Source organism: Pristiophorus japonicus, unplaced genomic scaffold, assembly GCF_044704955.1.
Source record: "Pristiophorus japonicus isolate sPriJap1 unplaced genomic scaffold, sPriJap1.hap1 HAP1_SCAFFOLD_1886, whole genome shotgun sequence".
Classification (NCBI taxonomy): Eukaryota; Metazoa; Chordata; class Chondrichthyes; family Pristiophoridae; genus Pristiophorus; species Pristiophorus japonicus.
This window is the reverse complement of record NW_027251575.1, coordinates 1-18,957: the sequence shown is the minus strand read 5'-3', so window position 1 is coordinate 18,957 and position 18,957 is coordinate 1. Positions and strand designations below refer to the sequence as shown.

General features: G+C 70.8%; 4 protein-coding genes across 4 annotated transcripts; all 4 read left to right on the top strand.

Annotated features, from left to right (window-relative positions):
• Nucleotides 1-783: 783 nt before the first annotated feature.
• On the top strand, nucleotides 784-1,942 carry LOC139243799 (uncharacterized; the record flags this gene model as incomplete). Its single annotated transcript, XM_070870870.1, has 2 exons — nucleotides 784-831; nucleotides 1,850-1,942. Coding segments are annotated over 2 exons (141 nt in total), but the record flags the coding sequence as incomplete, so codon positions are not given.
• Nucleotides 1,943-2,938: 996 nt separating this feature from the next.
• LOC139243798 (EMI domain-containing protein 1-like) lies at nucleotides 2,939-6,843 on the top strand (the record flags this gene model as incomplete). The annotated part of the gene is made up of 2 exons (XM_070870869.1): nucleotides 2,939-3,007; nucleotides 6,781-6,843. Coding segments are annotated over 2 exons (132 nt in total), but the record flags the coding sequence as incomplete, so codon positions are not given.
• Nucleotides 6,844-10,096: 3,253 nt separating this feature from the next.
• LOC139243797 (uncharacterized) lies at nucleotides 10,097-12,882 on the top strand (the record flags this gene model as incomplete). Its single annotated transcript, XM_070870868.1, has 2 exons — nucleotides 10,097-10,144; nucleotides 12,796-12,882. Coding segments are annotated over 2 exons (135 nt in total), but the record flags the coding sequence as incomplete, so codon positions are not given.
• Nucleotides 12,883-13,253: 371 nt separating this feature from the next.
• Nucleotides 13,254-14,825, top strand: LOC139243796 (otolin-1-like; the record flags this gene model as incomplete). The annotated part of the gene is made up of 2 exons (XM_070870867.1): nucleotides 13,254-13,301; nucleotides 14,739-14,825. Coding segments are annotated over 2 exons (135 nt in total), but the record flags the coding sequence as incomplete, so codon positions are not given.
• Between the last annotated feature and the right edge of the window lie 4,132 nt (nucleotides 14,826-18,957).

Below are 18,957 nucleotides of genomic sequence, written 5' to 3'. Positions count from 1 at the left end.
GGAGTAGGGGATAGCGGGGGGAGTAGGGGGAGAGCGGGGAGAGGGGGCAGAACGGGGAGTAGGGGGAGAGCGGGGCGAAAGTGGGGAGAGTGGTGAGAGCGGCGAGAGGGGGGAGAGGGGAGAGAACGGGAGTACGGGGAGAGTGGGGAGAGAGTGGGGAGAGCGGGGGGAGTGGGGAGAGTGGGGAGAGCGGGGAGAGTGGGGAGAGCAGGGGGAGAGGGGAGAGCAGGGGGAGAGAGGGGAGAACGGGAATAGGGGGTGAGGGGGGAGAGGGGGGAGAACGGGAAGTAGGGGAGAGCGGGGAGAGCGGGGGCGGAGGGGAGAGTGGGGAGTAGAGGGAGAGCGGGGAGAGCGGGGGGAGAGGGGAGAGTGGGGGGAGCGGTGGGAGAGAGGGGAGAGCGGGGAGAGTGGGGATTAGGGGGAGAGCGGGGAGAGTGGTGAGAGCAGGGAGAGATTGGGGAGAGCGGGGAGAGTGGGGAGAGCGGGGGGAGAGGGGAGAGTTTGGGGAGAGGGGAGAGCGGGGAGAGTGGGGAGAGCTGGGGGAGAGGGGAGAGTGGGGAGAGGGAGGGGAGAGTGGGGAGATCGGGGGGAGAGGGGAGAGCAGGGGGAGAGAGGCGAGAGCCGGGGGAGTGGGGAGAGTGGGGAGAGCGGAGGGAGAGGGGAGGGCGGGGGGAGAGTGGGGAGAGTGGGGAGTGCGGGCGGAGAGTGGAGAGCAGGGGGAGAGAGGGGAGAACAGGGAGTAGGGGGAGAGCGGGGAGAGCGGGGAGTAGGGGTAAAGCGGGGAGAGCGGGGAGAGCGGGGGAGAGGGGAGAGCAGGGAGAGTGGGGAGTAGCGGGAGAGTGGGGAGAGCGGGGAGAGTGGGGAGTAGGGGGAGAGCAGGGGGAGAGCGGGGAGAGCAGGGGGAGAGGGGAGAGTGAGGGGAGAGGGGAGAGTGGGGAGAGCAGGGGGAGAGGGGAGAGTGGGGAGAGCGGGGGGAGAGTGAGGAGAGCGGGGGAGAGGGGAGAGCAGGGGGAGAGAGGGGAGAGCCGGGGGCGTGGGGAGAGTGGGGAGAGTGGGGGGAGAGGGGAGAGTGGGGATAGCGGGGGGAGAGAGGGGAGAGCGTGGGGGAGAGTGGGGAGAGTGGGGGGAGAGTGGGGGAGAGGGGAGAGTGCGGAGTAGGGGGAGAGTGGGGGGAGAGGGGGGAGACCGGGGAGAGGGGGACAGCGGGGAGAGGGGGAGAGCGGGGAGTGGGGTGAGAGGGGAGAGAACGGGGAGTAGGGGGAGAGCGGGGAGAGTGGGGAGTAGCGGGAGTGTGGGGAGAGCGGGGGGAGTGGGGAGTAGGGGGAGAGTGGGGAGAGGGGGGAGAACGGGCAGTAGGGGAGAGCGGGGGGAGAGTGGGGAGAGCAGGGGGAGTGGGAAGAGTGGGGAGAGCGGGGAGAGTGGGGAGAGCGGGGGGAGAGGGGAGAGCAGGGGGAGAGAGGGGAGAACGGGGAGTAGGTGGAGAGGGGGGAGAGGGGGGAGAGGGGGGAGAACGGGGAGTAGGGGAGAGCGGGGAGAGTGGGGGGAGAGGGGAGAGTGGGGGGAGCGGTGGGAGAGAGGGGAGAGCGGGGAGAGTGGGGAAAGCGGGGGGAGAGAGGGGAGAGCGGGGGGAGTGGGGAGAGCAGGGAGAGCGGGGGGAGAGGGGAGAGTGGGGAGAGCGGGGGGAGAGGGTAGAGTGGGGAGAGCGGGGGGAGAGAGGGAAGAGCGGGGGGAGAGTGGGGAGAGCGGGGTAGAGAGTGGAGAGCGGGGGGAGAGGGGAGAGTGGGGGGAGCGGGGGCAGAGAGGGAAGAGTGGGGGGAGAGTGGGGAGAGCGGGGGGAGAGAAGGGAGAGCGGGGGGAGAGAGGGGAGAGCGGCGGGAGTGGGGAGAGCGGGGAGAGCGGGTGCAGAGGGGAGAGTGGGGGGAGAGGGGAGAGCGGGGAGTGAGTGGGGCGAGCGGGGAGAGTGGCGAGAGCGGGATAGAGAAGGGAGAGTGGGGGGAGAGGGGAGAGCAAGGGGAGAGTGGCGAGAGCGGGGGGAGAGGGGAGAGTAGGGGGAGAGAGGGGAGAGCGGGGGGAGTGGGGAGAGTGGGGAGAGCGGGGGGAGAGGGTAGAGTGGGGAGAGCGGGGGGAGAGAGGGGAGAGCGGGGGGGAGAGTGGGGAGAGCGGGGGGAGAGTGGGGAGAGCGGGGGGAGAGTGGGGAGAGCGGGGGGAGAGGGGAGAGCAGGGGGGCAAGAGGGGAGAGCGGGGGGAGCGGGGAGAGTGGGGAGAGCGGGGGGAGAGAGGGGAGAGCGGGGGGAGTGGGGAGAGCGGGGAGAGCGGGGGGAGAGGGGAGAGTGGGGGGAGAGGGGAGAGCGGGGAGAGAGTGGAGAGAGCGGGGGGAGAAGGGAGAGCAGGGGGAGAGAGGGGAGAGCGGGGGGAGTGGGGAGAGTGGGGAGAGCGGGGGGAGAGGGCAGAACGGGGAGTAGGGGGAGCGCGGGGCGAAAGTGGGGAGAGTGGTGAGAGCGGCGAGAGGGGGGAGAGGGGAGAGAACGGGGAGTACGGGGAGAGTGGGGAGAGAGTGGGGAGAGCGGGGGGAGTGGGGAAAGAGGAGGGGAGAGGGGGGGGAGTGGCGAGAGTGGGGAGAGTGGGGGGAGAGGGGAGAGCGGGGAGAACGGGGAGTAGGGGATAGCGGGGGGAGTAGGGGGAGAGCGGGGAGAGGGGGCAGAATGGGGAGTAGGGGGAGAGCGGGGCGAAAGTGGGGAGAGTGGTGAGAGCGGCGAGAGGGGGGAGATGGGAGAGAACGGGGAGTACGGGGAGAGTGGGGAGAGAGTGGGGAGAGCGGGGGGAGTGGGGCGAGTGGGGAGAGCGGGGAGAGCAGGGGGAGAGGGGAGAGCAGGGGGAGAGAGGGGAGAACGGGAATAGGGGGTGAGGGGGGAGAGGGGGGAGAACGGGAAGTAGGGGAGAGCGGGGAGAGCGGGGGCGGAGGGGAGAGTGGGGAGCAGAGGGAGAGCGGGGAGAGCGGGGGGAGAGGGGAGAGTGGGGGGAGCGGTGGGAGAGAGGGGAGAGCGGGGAGAGTGGGGATTAGGGGGAGAGCGGGGAGAGCGGGGAGAGTGGTGAGAGCAGGGAGAGATTGGGGAGAGTGGGGAGAGGGAGGGGAGAGTGGGGAGATCGGGGGGAGAGGGGAGAGCAGGGGGTGAGAGGCGAGAGCCGGGGGAGTGGAGAGTGTGGGGAGAGCGGGGGGAGAGGGTAGAGTGGGGAGAGCGGGGGGAGAGAGGGGAGAGCGGGGGGAGAGTGGGGAGAGCGGGGTAGAGAGGGGAGAGCGGGGGGAGAGGGGAGAGTGGGGGGAGCGGGGGCAGAGAAGGAAGAGCGGGGGGAGAGTGGGGAGAGCGGGGGGAGAGGGGAGAGCAGGGGGGCAAGAGGGGAGAGCGGGGGGAGCGGGGAGAGTGGGGAGAGCGGGGGGAGAGAGGGGAGAGCGGGGGGAGTGGGGAGAGCGGGGAGAGCGGGGGGAGAGGGGAGAGTGGGGGGAGAGGGGAGAGCGGGGGGAGAGTGGCGAGAGCGGGGGGAGAAGGGAGAGCAGGGGGAGAGAGGGGAGAGCGGGGGGAGTGGTGAGAGTGGGGAGAGCAGGGGGAGAGGGTAGAGTGGGGAGAGCGGGGGTGAGAGGGGAGAGCGGGGAGAGCGGGGGGAGTAGGGGGAGAGCGGGGAGAGTGGGCAGACCGGGGAGTAGGGGGAGAGCGGGGCGAAAGTGGGGAGAGTGGTGAGAGCGGCGAGAGGGGGGAGAGGGGAGAGAACGGGGAGTACGGGGAGAGTGGGGAGAGGGTGGGGAGAGCGGGGGGAGTGGGGAAAGAGGAGGGGAGAGGGGGGTGAGAGGCGAGAGTGGGGAGAGCGGTGGGAGAGGGGAGAGCGGGGAGTAGGGGGAGAGGGGGAGATGGGGGAGAATGGGGAGAGTGGGGAGAGAGAGGGTAGAGCGGGGGGAGTGGCGAGAGTGGGGAGAGTGGGGGGAGAGGGGAGAGCGGGAAGTAGGGGGAGAGGGGGGAGAACGGGGAGTAGGGGATAGCGGGGGGAGTAGGGGGAGAGCGGGGAGAGGGGGCAGAACGGGGAGTAGGGGGAGAGCGGGGCGAAAGTGGGGAGAGTGGTGAGAGTGGCGAGAGCGGGGAGAGGGGAGAGAACGGGGAGTACGGGGAGAGTGGGGAGAGAGTGGGGAGAGCGGGGGGAGTGGGGAGAGTGGGGAGAGCGGGGAGAGTGGGGAGAGCAGTGGGAGAGGGGAGAGCAGGGGGAGAGAGGGGAGAACGGGAATAGGGGGTGAGGGGGGAGAGGGGGGAGAACGGGAAGTCGGGGAGAGTGGGGAGAGCGGGGGCGGAGGGGAGAGTGGGGAGTAGAGGGAGAGCGGGGAGAGCGGGGGGAGAGGGGAGAGTGGGGGGAGCGGTGGGAGAGAGAGGAGAGCGGGGAGAGTGGGGATTAGGGGGAGAGCGGGGAGAGTGGTGAGAGCAGGGAGAGATTGGGGAGAGCGGGGAGAGTGGGGAGAGCTGGGGGAGAGGGGAGAGTGGGGAGAGGGAGCGGAGAGTGGGGAGATCGGGGGGAGAGGGGAGAGCAGGGGGAGAGAGGCGAGAGCCGGGGGAGTGGGGAGAGTGGGGAGAGCGGAGGGAGAGGGGAGGGCGGGGGGAGAGTGGGGAGAGTGGGGAGTGCGGGCGGAGAGTGGAGAGCAGGGGGAGAGAGGGGAGAACAGGGAGTAGGGGGAGAGCGGGGAGAGCGGGTAGAGCGGGGGAGAGGGGAGAGTGGGGAGAGTGGGGGGAGAGTGGGGAGAGTGGGGGGAGAGGGGAGAGCGGGGAGAGAGTGGGGAGAGCGGGGGAGTGGGGAGAGCGGGGAGAGAGTGGGGAGAGCGGGGAGAGAGTGGGGAGAGCGGGGGGAGAGGGGAGAGCGGGGAGAGAGTGGGGAGAGCGGGGGAGTGGGGAGAGCGAGGAGAGAGTGGGGAGAGCAGGGAGAGTGTGGAGAGCGGGGGGAGAGGGGAGAGTGGGGGAGAGGGGAGAGCGGGGAGAGTGGGGAGAGCGGGGTGAGAGGGGAGAGCAGGAGGAGTGAGGGGAGAGCCGGGGGAGTGGGGAGAGTGGGGAGAGCGGGGGGTGAGGGGAGAGCGGGGGGAGAGTGGGGAGAGCGGGGGGTGAGGGGAGAGTGGGGGAGAGCGGGGGAGAGCGGGGAGAGGGGGAGAGCAGGGAGAGCAGGGAGAGGGGGGTGAGGGGAGAGAACGGGGAATAGGGGGAGAGCGGGGAGACTGGGGAGTAGGGGGAGAGTGGGGAGATCGGGAGGAGTGAGGAGAAGGGGGAGAGCGGGGAGAGCGGGGAGAGTGGGGAGAGTGGGGAGTAGGGGGAGAGCGGGGAGAGAGGGGAGAGTGGGGAGTAGGGGGAGAGCGGGGAGAGTGGGGAGTAGGGGGAGAGTGGGGAGAGCGGGGAGAGTGGGGAGTAGGGGGAGAGCAGGGGGAGAGCGGGGAGAGCGGGGGGAGAGGGGAGAGTGAGGGGAGAGGGGAGAGTGGGGAGAGCGGGGGGAGAGTGAGGAGAGCCGGGGGAGAGGGGAGAGCAGGGGGAGAGAGGGGAGAGCCGGGGGCGTGGGGAGAGTGGGGAGAGTGGGGGGAGAGGGGAGAGTGGGGAGAGCGGGGGAGAGAGGGGAGAGCGTGGGGGAGAGTGGGGAGAGTGGGGGGAGAGTGGGGGGAGAGGGGAGAGTGCGGAGTAGGGGGAGAGTGGGGGGAGAGGGGGGAGACCGGGGAGAGGGGGACAGCGGGGAGAGGGGGAGAGCGGGGAGTGGGGTGAGAGGGGAGAGAACGGGGAGTAGGGGGAGAGCGGGGAGAGTGGGGAGTAGCGGGAGTGTGGGGAGAGCGGGGGGAGTGGGGAGTAGGGGGAGAGTGGGGAGAGGGGGGAGAACGGGCAGAAGGGGAGAGCGGGGGGAGAGTGGGGAGAATGGGGAGAGAGAGGAAAGAGCGGGTGGAGTGGCGAGAGTGGGGAGAGTGGGGGGAGAGGGGAGAGCGGGGAGTAGGGGAGAGGGGGGAGAGGGGGGAGAACGGGGAGTAGGGGAGAGCGGGGTGAGTAGGGGGAGAGCGGGGAGAGGGGGCAGAACGGGGAGTAGGGGGAGAGCGGGGAGAGAGTGGGGAGAGTGGTGAGAGCGGCGAGAGGGGGGAGAGGGGAGAGAACGGGGAGTACGGGGAGAGTGGGGAGAGAGTGGGGAGAGCGGGGGGAGTGGGGAGAGTGGGGAGTGCCGGGAGAGTGGGGAGAGCAGGGGGAGAGGGGAGAGCAGGAGGAGAGAGGGGAGAACGGGAATAGGGGGTGAGGGGGGAGAGGGGGGAGAACGGGAAGTAGGGGAGAGCGGGGAGAGCGGGGGCGGAGGGGAGAGTGGGGAGTAGAGGGAGAGCGGGGAGAGCGGGGGGAGAGGGGAGAGCGGGGAGAGTGGGGATTAGGGCGGGAGCGGGGAGAGCGGGGAGAGTGGTGGGAGCAGGGAGAGATTGGGGAGAGCGGGGAGAGTGGGGATTAGTGGGAGAGCGGGGAGAGTGGTGAGAGCAGGGAGAGATTGGGGAGAGCGGGGAGAGTGGAGAGAGCGGGGGAGTGGGGAGAGCGAGGAGAGAGTGGGGAGAGCGGGGAGAGTGTGGAGAGCGGGGGGAGAGGGGAGAGCGGGTTGAGAGTGGAGAGAGCGGGGGAGTGGGGAGAGCGAGGAGAGAGTGGGGAGAGCGGGGAGAGTGTGGAGAGCGGGGGGAGAGGGGAGAGTGGGGGAGAGGGGAGAGCGGGGAGAGTGGGGAGAGCGGGGGGAGAGGGGAGAGCAGGAGGAGTGAGGGGAGAGCCGGGGGAGTGGGGAGAGTGGGGAGAGCGGGGGGTGAGGGGAGAGCGGGGGGAGAGTGGGGAGAGCGGGGGGTGAGGGGAGAGTGGGGAGAGCGGGGGGAGAGAGGGGAGAGCGGGGGGGAGAGTGGGGAGAGTGGAGAGTGGTGGGAGAGGGGAGAGTGGGGAGCAGGGGGAGAGTGGGGGGAGTGGGGGAGAGCGGGGGAGAGCGGGGAGAGGGGGAGAGCAGGGAGAGCAGGGAGAGGGGGGAGAGGGGAGAGAACGGGGAATAGGGGGAGAGCGGGGAGACTGGGGAGTAGGGGGAGAGTGGGGAGAGCGGGAGGAGTGCGGAGAAGGGGGAGAGCGGGGAGAGCGGGGAGAGTGGGGAGAGTGGGGAGTAGGGGGAGAGCGGGGGGAGAGGGGAGAGTGGGGAGTAGGGGGAGAGCGGGGAGAGTGGGGAGTAGGGGGAGAGTGGGGAGAGCAGGGAGAGTGGGGAGTAGCGGGAGAGTGGGGAGAGCGGGGAGAGTGGGGAGTAGGGGGAGAGCAGGGGGAGAGCGGGGAGAGCGGGGGGAGAGGGGAGAGTGAGGGGAGAGGGGAGAGTGGGGAGAGCGGGGGGAGAGTGAGGAGAGCGGGGGTAGAGGGGAGAGCAGGGGGAGAGAGGGGAGAGCGTGGGGGAGAGTGGGGAGAGTGGGGGGAGAGTGGGGGGAGAGGGGAGAGTGCGGAGTAGGGGGAGAGTGGGGGGAGAGGGGGGAGACCGGGGAGAGGGGGACAGCGGGGAGAGGGGGAGAGCGGGGAGTGGGGTGAGAGGGGAGAGAACGGGGAGTAGGGGGAGAGCGGGGAGAGTGGGGAGTAGCGGGAGTGTGGGGAGAGCGGGGGGAGTGGGGAGTAGGGGGAGAGTGGGGAGAGGGGGGAGAACGGGCAGTAGGGGAGAGCGGGGGGAGAGTGGGGAGAATGGGGAGAGAGAGGGAAGAGCGGGTGGAGTGGCGAGAGTGGGGAGAGTGGGGGGAGAGGGGAGAGCGGGGAGTAGGGGAGAGGGGAGAGAGGGGGGAGAACGGGGAGTAGGGGAGAGCGGGGTGAGTAGGGGGAGAGCGGGGAGAGGGGGGAGAACGGGGAGTAGGGGGAGAGCGGGGAGAGAGTGGGGAGAGTGGTGAGAGCGGGGAGAGGGGGGAGAGGGGAGTGAATGGGGAGTAGGGGGAGAGTGGGGAGAGAGTGGGGAGAGCAGGGGGAGTGGGGAGAGTGGGGAGAGCGGGGAGAGTGGGGAGAGCGGGGGGAGAGGGGAGAGCAGGGGGAGAGAGGGGAGAACGGGGAGTAGGTGGAGAGGGGGGAGAGGAGGGAGAGGGGGGAGAACGGGGAGTAGGGGAGAGCGGGGAGAGTGGGGGGAGAGTGGAGAGTGGGGAGTAGAGGGAGAGCGTGGAGAGCGGGGGGAGAGGGGAGAGTGGGGAAAGCGGGGGGAGAGAGGGGAGAGCGGGGGGAGTGGGGAGAGCGGGGAGAGCGGGGGGAGAGGGGAGAGTGGGGAGAGCGGGGGGAGAGGGTAGAGTGGGGAGAGCGGGGGGAGAGAGGGGAGAGCGGGGGGAGAGTGCGGAGAGCGGGTTAGAGAGTGGAGAGCCGTGGGAGAGGGGAGAGTGGGGGGAGCGGGGGCAGAGAGGGAAGAGCGGGGGGAGAGTGGGGAGAGCGCGGGGAGAGGGGAGAGCAGGGGGGCAAGAGGGGAGAGCGGGGGGAGCGGGGAGAGTGGGGAGAGCGGGGGGAGAGAGGGGAGAGCGGGGGGAGTGGGGAGAGCGGGGAGAGCGGGGGGAGAGGGGAGAGTGGGGGGAGAGGGGAGAGCGGGGGGAGAGTGGCGAGAGCGGGGGGAGAAGGGAGAGCAGGGGGAGAGAGGGGAGAGCGGGGGGAGTGGGGAGAGTGGGGAGAGCGGGGGGAGAGGGTAGAGTGGGGAGAGCGGGGGTGAGAGGGGAGAGCGGGAGAGAGTGGGGAGAGTGGGGAAAGAGGAGGGGAGAGGGGGGGGAGTGGCGAGAGTGGGGAGAGTGGGGGGAGAGGGGAGAGCGGGGAGTAGGGGGAGAGGGGGAGATGGGGGAGAATGGGGAGTAGGGGAGAGCGGGGGGAGTGGGGAGAGGGGGGAGAGGGGAGAGAGGGGGTAGAGTGGGGAAAGTGGGGAGAGTGGGGAGAGTGGGGGGAGAGGGGAGAGCGGGAAGTAGGGGGAGAGGGGGGAGAGGGGGGAGAACGGGGAGTATGGGAGAGCGGGGGGAGTAGGGGGAGAGCAGGGAGAGGGGGCAGAACGGGGAGTAGGGGGAGAGCGGGGAGAGTGGGGAGTGCGGCGGAGAGTGGAGAGCAGGGGGAGAGAGGGGAGAACAGGGAGTAGGGGGAGAGCGGGGAGAGCGGGGAGAGCGGGGGGGAGGGGGGAGAGTGCGGAGAGTGGGGGGAGAGTGGGGAGAGCGGGGGGAGAGGGGAGAGCGGGGAGAGAGTGGGGAGAGCGGGGGAGTGGGGAGAGCGGGGAGAGAGTGGGGAGAGCGGGGAGAGTGTGGAGAGCGGGGGAGAGGGGAGAGTGGGGGAGAGGAGAGAGCGGGGAGAGTGGGGACAGCGGGGGGAGAGGGGAGAGCAGGAGGAGAGAGGGGAGAGCCGGGGGAGTGGGGAGAGTGGGGAGAGCGGGGGGAGAGGGGAGAGCGGGGGGAGAGGGGAGAGCGGGGAGAGAGTGGGGAGAGCGGGGGAGTGGGGAGAGCGAGGAGAGAGTGGGGAGAGCGGGGAGAGTGTGGAGAGCGGGGGGAGAGGGGAGAGTGGGGGAGAGGGGAGAGCGGGGAGAGTGGGGAGAGCGGGGGGAGAGGTGAGAGCAGGAGGAGAGAGGGGAGAGCCGCGGGAGTGGGGAGAGCGGGGAGAGCGGGGAGAGAGGGGAGAGTGTGGGGAGAGGGGAGAGTGGGGAGAGCGAGGGGAGAGTGGGGGGGAGAGTGGGGAGAGTGGAGAGTGGGGGGTGAGGGGAGAGTGGGGAGAGTGGGGAGAGCGGGGGGAGAGGGTAGAGTGGGGAGAGCGGGGGGAGAGAGGGGAGAGCGGGGGGAGAGTGGGGAGAGCGGGGTAGAGAGTGGAGAGCGGGGGGAGAGGGGAGAGTGAGGGGAGCGGGGGCAGAGAGGGAAGAGCGGGGGGAGAGTGGGGAGAGCGCGGGGAGAGGGGAGAGCAGGGGGGCAAGAGGGGAGAGCGGGGGGAGCGGGGAGAGTGGGGAGAGCGGGGGGAGAGAGGGGAGAGTGGGGGGAGTGGGGAGAGCGGGGAGAGTGGGGGGAGAGGGGAGAGTGGGGGGAGAGGGGAGAGCGGGGGGAGAGTGACGAGAGCGGGGGGAGAAGGGAGAGCAGGGGGAGAGAGGGGAGAGCGGGGGGAGTGGGGAGAGTGGGGAGAGCGGGGGGAGAGGGTAGAGTGGGGAGAGCGGGGGTGAGAGCGGAGAGCGGGGAGTAGGGGAGAGCGGGGGGAGTGAGGAGAGCAGGGAGAGCAGGCGGAGAGAGGGGAGAGCGGGGGGAGTGGGGAGAGCGGGGAGAGTGGCAAGAGCGGGATAGAGAGGGGAGAGTGGGGGGAGAGGGGAGAGCAGGGGGAGAGAGGGGAGAGCGGGGGGAGTGGGGAGAGTGTGGAGAGAGGGGGAGAGAGGGCAGAGGGGGAGAGGGGGGAAAGCGGGGAGAGCAGGGGAGAGCGGGGAGAGGGGGGAGAGAGGGGGAGAGAGGGCAGAGGGGGGAGAGGGGGGAGATCGGGAGGACCGGGGAGAGCGGGGGGAGAGTGGGGAGAGAGGGGGAGAGATGGCAGAGGGGGGAAAGGGGGGAAAGCGGGGAGAGCAGGGGAGAGAGGGGAGAGTGGGGGGAGCGGGGGCAGAGAGGGAAGAGCGGGGGGGAGTGGGGAGAGCGGGGGGAGAGAAGGGAGAGCGGGGGGAGAGAGAGGAGACCGGCGGGAGTGGGGAGAGCGGGGAGAGCGGGTGCAGAGGGGAGAGTGGGGGGAGAGGGGAGAGCGGGGAGTGAGTGGGGAGAGCGGGGAGAGTGGCGAGAGCGGGATAGAGAAGGTAGAGTGCGGGGAGAGGGGAGAGCAAGGGGAGAGTGGCGAGAGCGGGGGGAGAGGGGAGAGTAGGGGGAGAGAGGGGAGAGCGGGGGGAGTGGGGAGAGTGGGGAGAGCGGGGGGAGAGGGTAGAGTGGGGAGAGCGGGGGGAGAGAGGGGAGAGCGGGGGGAGAGTGGGGAGAGCGGGTGCAGAGGGGAGAGTGGGGGGAGAGGGGAGAGCGGGGAGTGAGTGGGGAGAGCGGGGAGAGTGGCGAGAGCGGGATAGAGAGGGGAGAGCGGGGGGAGAGGGGAGAGTGGGGGGAGCGGGGGCAGAGAGGGAAGAGCGGGGGGAGAGTGGGGAGAGCGTAGGGAGAGGGGAGAGCAGGGGGGCAAGAGGGGAGAGCGGGAGGAGCGGGGAGAGTGGGGAGAGCGGGGGGAGAGAGGGGAGAGTGGGGGGAGTGGGGAGAGCGGGGAGAGTGGGGGGAGAGGGGAGAGTGGGGGGAGAGGGGAGAGCGGGGGGAGAGTGACGAGAGCGGGGGGAGAAGGGAGAGCAGGGGGAGAGAGGGGAGAGCGGGGGGAGTGGGGAGAGTGGGGAGAGCGGGGGGAGAGGGTAGAGTGGGGAGAGCGGGGGTGAGAGCGGAGAGCGGGGAGTAGGGGAGAGCGGGGGGAGTAGGGGGAGAGCGGGGAGAGTGGGCAGAACGGGGAGTAGGGGGAGAGCGGGGCGAAAGTGGGGAGAGTGGTGAGAGCGGCGAGAGGGGGGAGAGGGGAGAGAACGGGGAGTACGGGGAGAGTGGGGAGAGAGTGGGGAGAGCGGGGGGAGTGGGGAAAGAGGAGGGGAGAGGGGGGGAGTGGCGAGAGTGGGGAGAGAGGGGGGAGAGGGGAGAGCGGGGAGAACGGGGAGTAGGGGATAGCGGGGGGAGTAGGGGGAGAGCGGGCAGAACGGGGAGTAGGGGGAGAGCGGGGTGAAAGTGGGGAGAGTGGTGAGAGCGGCGAGAGGGGGGAGATGGGAGAGAACGGGGAGTACGGGGAGAGTGGGGAGAGAGTGGGGAGAGCGGGGGGAGTGGGGAGAGTGGGGAGAGCGGGGAGAGTGGGGAGAGCAGGGGGAGAGGGGAGAGCAGGGGGAGAGAGGGGAGAACGGGAATAGGGGGTGAGGGGGGAGAGGGGGAAGAACGGGAAGTAGGGAAGAGCGGGGAGAGCGGGGGCGAGGGGAGAGTGGGGAGTAGAGGGAGAGCGGGGAGAGCGGGGGGAGAGGGGAGAGTGTGGGGAGCGGTGGGAGAGAGGGGAGAGCGGGGAGAGTGGGGATTAGGGGAGAGCGGGGAGAGCGGGGAGAGTGCTGAGAGCAGGGAGAGATTGGGGAGAGCGGGGAGAGTGGGGAGAGCAGGGGGAGAGGGGAGAGTTTGAGGAGAGGGGAGAGCGGGGAGAGTGGGGAGAGCTGGGGGAGAGGGGAGAGTGGGGAGAGGGAGAGGAGAGTGGGGAGATCGGGGGGAGAGGGGAGAGCAGGGGGAGAGAGGCGAGAGCCGGGGGAGTGGGGAGAGTGGGGAGAGCAGGGAGAGAGGGTAGAGTGGGGAGAGCGGGGGGAGAGAGGGGAGAGCGGGGGGAGAGTGGGGAGAGCGGGGTAGAGAGGGGAGAGCGGGGGGAGAGGGGACAGTGGGGGGAGCGGGGGCAGAGAGGGAAGAGTGGGGGGAGAGTGGGGAGAGCGGGGGGAGAGGGGAGAGCAGGGGGGCAAGAGGGGAGAGCGGGGGGAGCGGGGAGAGTGGGGAGAGCGGGGGGAGAGAGGGGAGAGCGGGGGGAGTGGGGAGAGCGGGGAGAGCGGGGGGAGAGGGGAGATTGGGGGGAGAGGGGAGAGCGGGGGGAGAGTGGCGAGAGCGGGGGGAGAAGGGAGAGCAGGGGGAGAGAGGGGAGAGCGGGGGGAGTGGTGAGAGTGGGGAGAGCGGGGGGAGAGGGTAGAGTGGGGAGAGCGGGGGTGAGAGGGGAGAGCGGGGAGTAGGGGAGAGCGGGGGGAGTAGGGGGAGAGCGGGGAGAGTGGGCAGAACGGGGAGTAGGGGGAGAGCGGGGCGAAAGTGGGGAGAGTGGTGAGAGCGGCGAGAGGGGGGAGAGGGGAGAGAACGGGGAGTACGGGGAGAGTGGGGAGAGAGTGGGGAGAGCGGGGGGAGTGGGGAAAGAGGAGGGGAGAGGGGGGGGAGTGGCGAGAGTGGGGAGAGCGGGGGGAGAGGGGAGAGCGGGGAGTAGGGGGAGAGGGGGAGATGGGGGAGAATGGGGAGAGTGGGGAGAGAGAGGGTAGAGCGGGGGGAGTGGCGAGAGTGGGGAGAGTGGGGGGAGAGGGGAGAGCGGGAAGTAGGGGGAGAGGGAGGAGAGGGGGGAGAACGGGGAGTAGGGGATAGCGGGGGGAGTAGGGGGAGAGCGGGGAGAGGGGGCAGAACGGGGAGTAGGGGGAGAGCGGGGCGAAAGTGGGGAGAGTGGTGAGAGCGGCGAGAGGGGGGAGAGGGGAGAGAACGGGGAGTACGGGGAGAGTGGGGAGAGAGTGGGGAGAGCGGGGGGAGTGGGGAGAGTGGGGAGAGCGGGGAGAGTGGGGAGAGCAGGGGGAGAGGGGAGAGTAGGGGGAGAGAGGGGAGAACGGGAATAGGGGGTGAGGGGGGAGAGGGGGGAGAACGGGAAGTAGGGGAGAGCGGGGAGAGCAGGGGGAGAGGAGAGAGCGGGGAGAGTGGGGATTAGGGGGAGAGCGGGGAGAGCGGGGAGAGTGGTGGGAGCAGGGAGAGATTGGGGAGAGCGGGGAGAGTGGGGAGAGCGGGGGGAGAGGGGAGAGTTTGGGGAGAGGGGAGAGCGGGGAGAGTGGGGAGAGCTGGGGGAGAGGGGAGAGTGGGGAGAGGGAGGGGAGAGTGGGGAGATCGGGGGGAGAGGGGAGAGCAGGGGGAGAGAGGCGAGAGCCGGGGGAGTGGGGAGAGTGGGGAGAGCGGAGGGAGAGGGGAGGGCGGGGGGAGAGTGGGGAGAGTGGGGAGTGCGGGCGGAGAGTGGAGAGCAGGGGGAGAGAGGGGAGAACAGGGAGTAGGGGGAGAGCGGGGAGAACGGGGAGTAGGGTTAAAGCGGGGAGAGCGGGGAGAGCGGGGGAGAGGGGAGAGTGGGGAGAGTGGGGGGAGAGGGGAGAGCGGGGAGAGAGTGGGGAGAGCGGGGGAGTGGGGAGAGCGAGGAGAGAGTGGGGAGAGCGGGGAGAGTGTGGAGAGCGGGGGGAGAGGGGAGAGTGGGGGAGAGGGGAGAGCGGGGAGAGTGGGGAGAGCGGGGGGAGAGGGGAGAGCAGGAGGAGTGAGGGGAGAGCCGGGGGAGTGGGGAGAGTGGGGAGAGCGGGGGGTGAGGGGAGAGCGGGGGGAGAGTGGGGAGAGCGGGGGGTGAGGGGAGAGTGGGGAGAGCGGGGGGAGAGAGGGGAGAGCGGGGGGGAGAGTGGGGAGAGTGGAGAGTGGTGGGAGAGGGGAGAGTGGGGAGCAGGGGGAAAGTGGGGGGAGTGGGGGAGAGCGGGGGAGAGCGGGGAGAGGGGGAGAGCAGGGAGAGCAGGGATAGGGGGGAGAGGGGAGAGAACGGGGAATAGGGGGAGAGCGGGGAGACTGGGGAGTAGGGGGAGAGTGGGGAGAGCGGGAGGAGTGAGGAGAAGGGGGAGAGCGGGGAGAGCGGGGAGAGTGGGGAGAGTGGGGAGTAGGGGGAGAGCGGGGGGAGAGGGGAGAGTGGGGATTAGGGGGAGAGCGGGGAGAGTGGGGAATAGGGGGAGAGTGGGGAGAGCAGGGAGAGTGGGGAGTAGCGGGAGAGTGGGGAGAGCGGGGAGAGTGGGGAGTAGGGGGAGAGCAGGGGGAGAGCGGGGAGAGCGGGGGAAGAGGGGAGAGTGAGGGGAGAGGGGAGAGTGGGGAGAGCAGGGGGAGAGGGGAGAGTGGGGAGAGCGGGGGGAGAGTGAGGAGAGCGGGGGGAGAGGGGAGAGCAGGGGGAGAGAGGGGAGAGCCGGGGGCATGGGGAGAGTGGGGAGAGTGGGGGGAGAGGGGAGAGTGGGGAGAGCGGGGGGAGAGAGGGGAGAGCGTGGGGGAGAGTGGGGAGAGTGGGGAGAGTGGGGGGAGAGTGGGGGGAGAGGGGAGAGTGCGGAGTAGGGGGAGAGTGGGGAGAGAGGGGGGAGACCGGGGAGAGGGGGACAGCGGGGAGAGGGGGAGAGCGGGGAGTGGGGTGAGAGGGGAGAGAACGGGGAGTAGGGGGAGAGCGGGGAGAGTGGGGAGTAGCGGGAGTGTGGGGAGAGCGGGGGGAGTGGGGAGTAGGGGGAGAGTGGGGAGAGGGGGGAGAACGGGCAGTAGGGGAGAGCGGGGGGAGAGTGGGGAGAATGGGGAGAGAGAGGGAAGAGCGGGGGGAGTGGCGAGAGTGGGGAGAGTGGGGGGAGAGGGGAGAGCGGGGAGTAGGGGAGAGGGGGGAGAGGGGGAGAACGGGGAGTAGGGGAGAGCGGGGGGAGTAGGGGGAGAGCGGGGAGAGGGGAGAGAACGGGGAGTAGGGGGAGAGCGGGGAGAGAGTGGGGAGAGTGGTGAGAGCGGGGAGAGGGGGGAGAGGGGAGTGAACGGGGAGTAGGGGGAGATTGGGGAGAGAGTGGGGAGAGCAGGGGGAGTGGGAAGAGTGGGGAGAGCGGGGAGAGTGGGGAGAGCGGGGGGAGAGGGGAGAGCAGGGGGAGAGAGGGGAGAACGGGGAGTAGGTGGAGAGGGGGGAGAGGGGGGAGAGGGGGGAGAACGGGGAGTAGGGGAGAGCGGGGAGCGTGGGGGGAGAGTGGAGAGTGGGGAGTAGAGGGAGAGCGTGGAGAGCGGGGGGTGAGGGGAGAGTGGGGGGAGCGGTGGGAGAGTGGGGAGAGCGGGGAGAGTGGGGAAAGCGGGGGGAGAGAGGGGAGAGCGGGGGAGTGGGGAGAGCGGGGAGAGCGGGGGGAGAGGGGAGAGTGGGGAGAGTGGGGAGAGCGGGGGGAGAGGGTAGAGTGGGGAGAGCGGGGGGAGAGAGGGAAGAGCGGGGGGAGAGTGGGGAGAGCGGGGTAGAGAGTGGAGAGCGGGGGGAGAGTGGAGAGTGGGGGGAACGGGGGGAGAGAAGGGAGAGCGGGGGGAGAGAGGGGAGAGCGGCGGGAGTGGGGAGAGCGGGGAGAGCGGGTGCAGAGGGGAGAGTGGGGGGAGAGGGGAGAGCGGGGAGTGAGTGGGGAGAGCGGGGAGAGTGGCGAGAGCGGGATCGAGAAGGGAGAGTGGGGGGAGAGGGGAGAGCAAGGGGAGAGTGGCGAGAGCGGGGGGAGAGGGGAGAGTAGGGGGAGAGAGGGGAGAGCGGGGGGAGTGGGGAGAGTGGGGAGAGGGTAGAGTGGGGAGAGCGGGGAGAGAGAGGGGAGAGCGGGGGGGAGAGTGGGGAGAGCGGGGTAGAGAGGGGAGAGCGGGGGGAGAGTGGGGGGAGCGGGGGCAGAGAGGGAAGAGCGGGGGGAGAGTGGGGAGAGCGGGGGAGAGGGGAGAGCAGGGGGGCAAGAGGGGAGAGCCGGGGGAACGGGGAGAGTGGGGAGAGCGGGGGGAGAGAGGGGAGAGCAGGGGGAGTGGGGAGAGCGGGGAGAGCGGGGGGAGAGGGGAGAGTGGGGGGAGAGGGGAGAGCGGGGGGAGAGTGGTGAGAGCGGGGGGAGAAGGGAGAGCAGGGGGAGAGAGGGGAGAGCGGGGGGAGTGGGGAGAGTGGGGAGAGCGGGGGGAGAGGGTAGAGTGGGGAGAGCGGGGGTGAGTGGGGAGAGCGGGGAGTAGGGGAGAGCGGGGGGAGTAGGGGGAGTGCGGGGAGAGTGGGCAGAACGGGGAGTAGGGGGAGCGCGGGGCGAAAGTGGGGAGAGTGGTGAGAGCGGCGAGAGGGGGTGAGGGGAGAGAACGGGGAGTACGGGGAGAGTGGGGAGAGAGTGGGGAGAGCGGGGGGAGTGGGAAAAGAGGAGGGGAGAGGGGGGGGAGTGGCGAGAGTGGGGAGAGCGGGGGGAGAGGGGAGAGCGGGGAGAACGGGGAGTAGGGGATAGCGGGTGGAGTAGGGGGAGAGCGGGGAGAGGGGGCAGAACGGGGAGTAGGGGGAGAGCGGGGCGAAAGTGGGGAGAGTGGTGAGAGCGGTGAGAGGGGGGAGATGGGAGAGAACGGGGAGTACGGGGAGAGAGTGGGGAGAGCGGGGGGAATGGGGCGAGTGGGGAGAGCGGGGAGAGTGGGGAGAGCAGGGGGAGAGGGGAGAGCAGGGGGAGAGAGGGGAGAACGGGAATAGGGGGTGAGGTGGGAGAGGGGGGAGAACGGGAAGTAGGGGAGAGCGGGGAGAGCGGGGGCGGAGGGGAGAGTGGGGAGTAGAGGGAGAGCGGAGAGAGCGGGGGGAGAGGGGAGAGTGGGGGGAGCGGTGGGAGAGAGGGGAGAGCGGGGAGAGTGGGGATTAGGGGGAGAGCGGGGAGAGCGGGGAGAGTGGTGAGAGCAGGGAGAGATTGGGGAGAGCGGGGAGAGTGGGGAGAGCGGGGGGAGAGGGGAGAGTTTGGGGAGAGGGGAGAGCGGGGAGAGTGGGGAGAGCTGGGGGAGACGGGAGAGTGGGGAGAGGGAGGGGAGAGAGGGGAGAGCGGGGGGAGAGGGGAGAGTGAGGGGAGCGGGGGCAGAGAGGGAAGAGCGGGGGGAGAGTGGGGAGAGCGGGGGGAGAGGGGAGAGCAGGGGGGCAAGAGGGGAGAGCGGGGGGAGCGGGGAGAGTGGGGAGAGCGGGCGGAGAGAGGGGAGAGCGGGGGGAGTGGGGAGAGCGGGGAGAGCGGGGGGAGAGGGGAGAGTGGGGGGAGAGGGGAGAGCAGGGGGAGAGTGGCGAGAGCGGGGGGAGAAGGGAGAGCAGGGGGAGAGAGGGGAGAGCTGGGGGAGTGGTGAGAGTGGGGAGAGCGGGGGGAGAGGGTAGAGTGGGGAGAGCGGGGGTGAGAGGGGAGAGCGGGGAGTAGGGGAGAGCGGGGGGAGTAGGGGGAGAGCGGGGAGAGTGGGCAGAACGGGGAGTAGGGGGAGAGCGGGGCGAAAGTGGGGAGAGTGGTGAGAGCGGCGAGAGGGGGGAGAGGGGAGAGAACGGGGAGTACGGGGAGAGTGGGGAGAGAGTGGGGAGAGCGGGGGGAGTGGGGAAAGAGGAGGGGAGAGGGGGGGAGAGGCGAGAGTGGGGAGAGCGGGGGGAGAGGGGAGAGCGGGGAGTAGGGGGAGAGGGGGAGATGGGGGAGAATGGGGAGAGTGGGGAGAGAGAGGGTAGAGCGGGGGGAGTGGCGAGAGTGGGGAGAGTGGGGGGAGAGGGGAGAGCGGGAAGTAGGGGGAGAGGGGGGAGAGGGGGGAGAACGGGGAGTAGGGGAGAGCGGGGGGAGTAGGGGGAGAGCGGGGAGAGTGGGCAGAACGGGGAGTAGGGGGAGAGCGGGGCGAAAGTGGGGAGAGTGGTGAGAGCGGCGAGAGGGGGGAGAGGGGAGAGAACGGGGAGTACGGGGAGAGTGGGGAGAGAGTGGGGAGAGCGGGGGGAGTGGGGAAAGAGGAGGGGAGAGGGGGGGAGAGGCGAGAGTGGGGAGAGCGGGGGGAGAGGGGAGAGCGGGGAGTAGGGGGAGAGGGGGAGATGGGGGAGAATGGGGAGAGTGGGGAGAGAGAGGGTAGAGCGGGGGGAGTGGCGAGAGTGGGGAGAGTGGGGGGAGAGGGGAGAGCGGGAAGTAGGGGGAGAGGGGGGAGAACGGGGAGTAGGGGATAGCGGGGGGAGTAGGGGGAGAGCGGGGAGAGGGGGCAGAACGGGGAGTAGGGGGAGAGCGGGGCGAAAGTGGGGAGAGTGGTGAGAGCGGCGAGAGGGGGGAGAGGGGAGAGAACGGGAGTACGGGGAGAGTGGGGAGAGAGTGGGGAGAGCGGGGGGAGTGGGGAGAGTGGGGAGAGCGGGGAGAGTGGGGAGAGCAGGGGGAGAGGGGAGAGCAGGGGGAGAGAGGGGAGAACGGGAATAGGGGGTGAGGGGGGAGAGGGGGGAGAACGGGAAGTAGGGGAGAGCGGGGAGAGCGGGGGCGGAGGGGAGAGTGGGGAGTAGAGGGAGAGCGGGGAGAGCGGGGGGAGAGGGGAGAGTGGGGGGAGCGGTGGGAGAGAGGGGAGAGCGGGGAGAGTGGGGATTAGGGGGAGAGCGGGGAGAGTGGTGAGAGCAGGGAGAGATTGGGGAGAGCGGGGAGAGTGGGGAGAGCGGGGGGAGAGGGGAGAGTTTG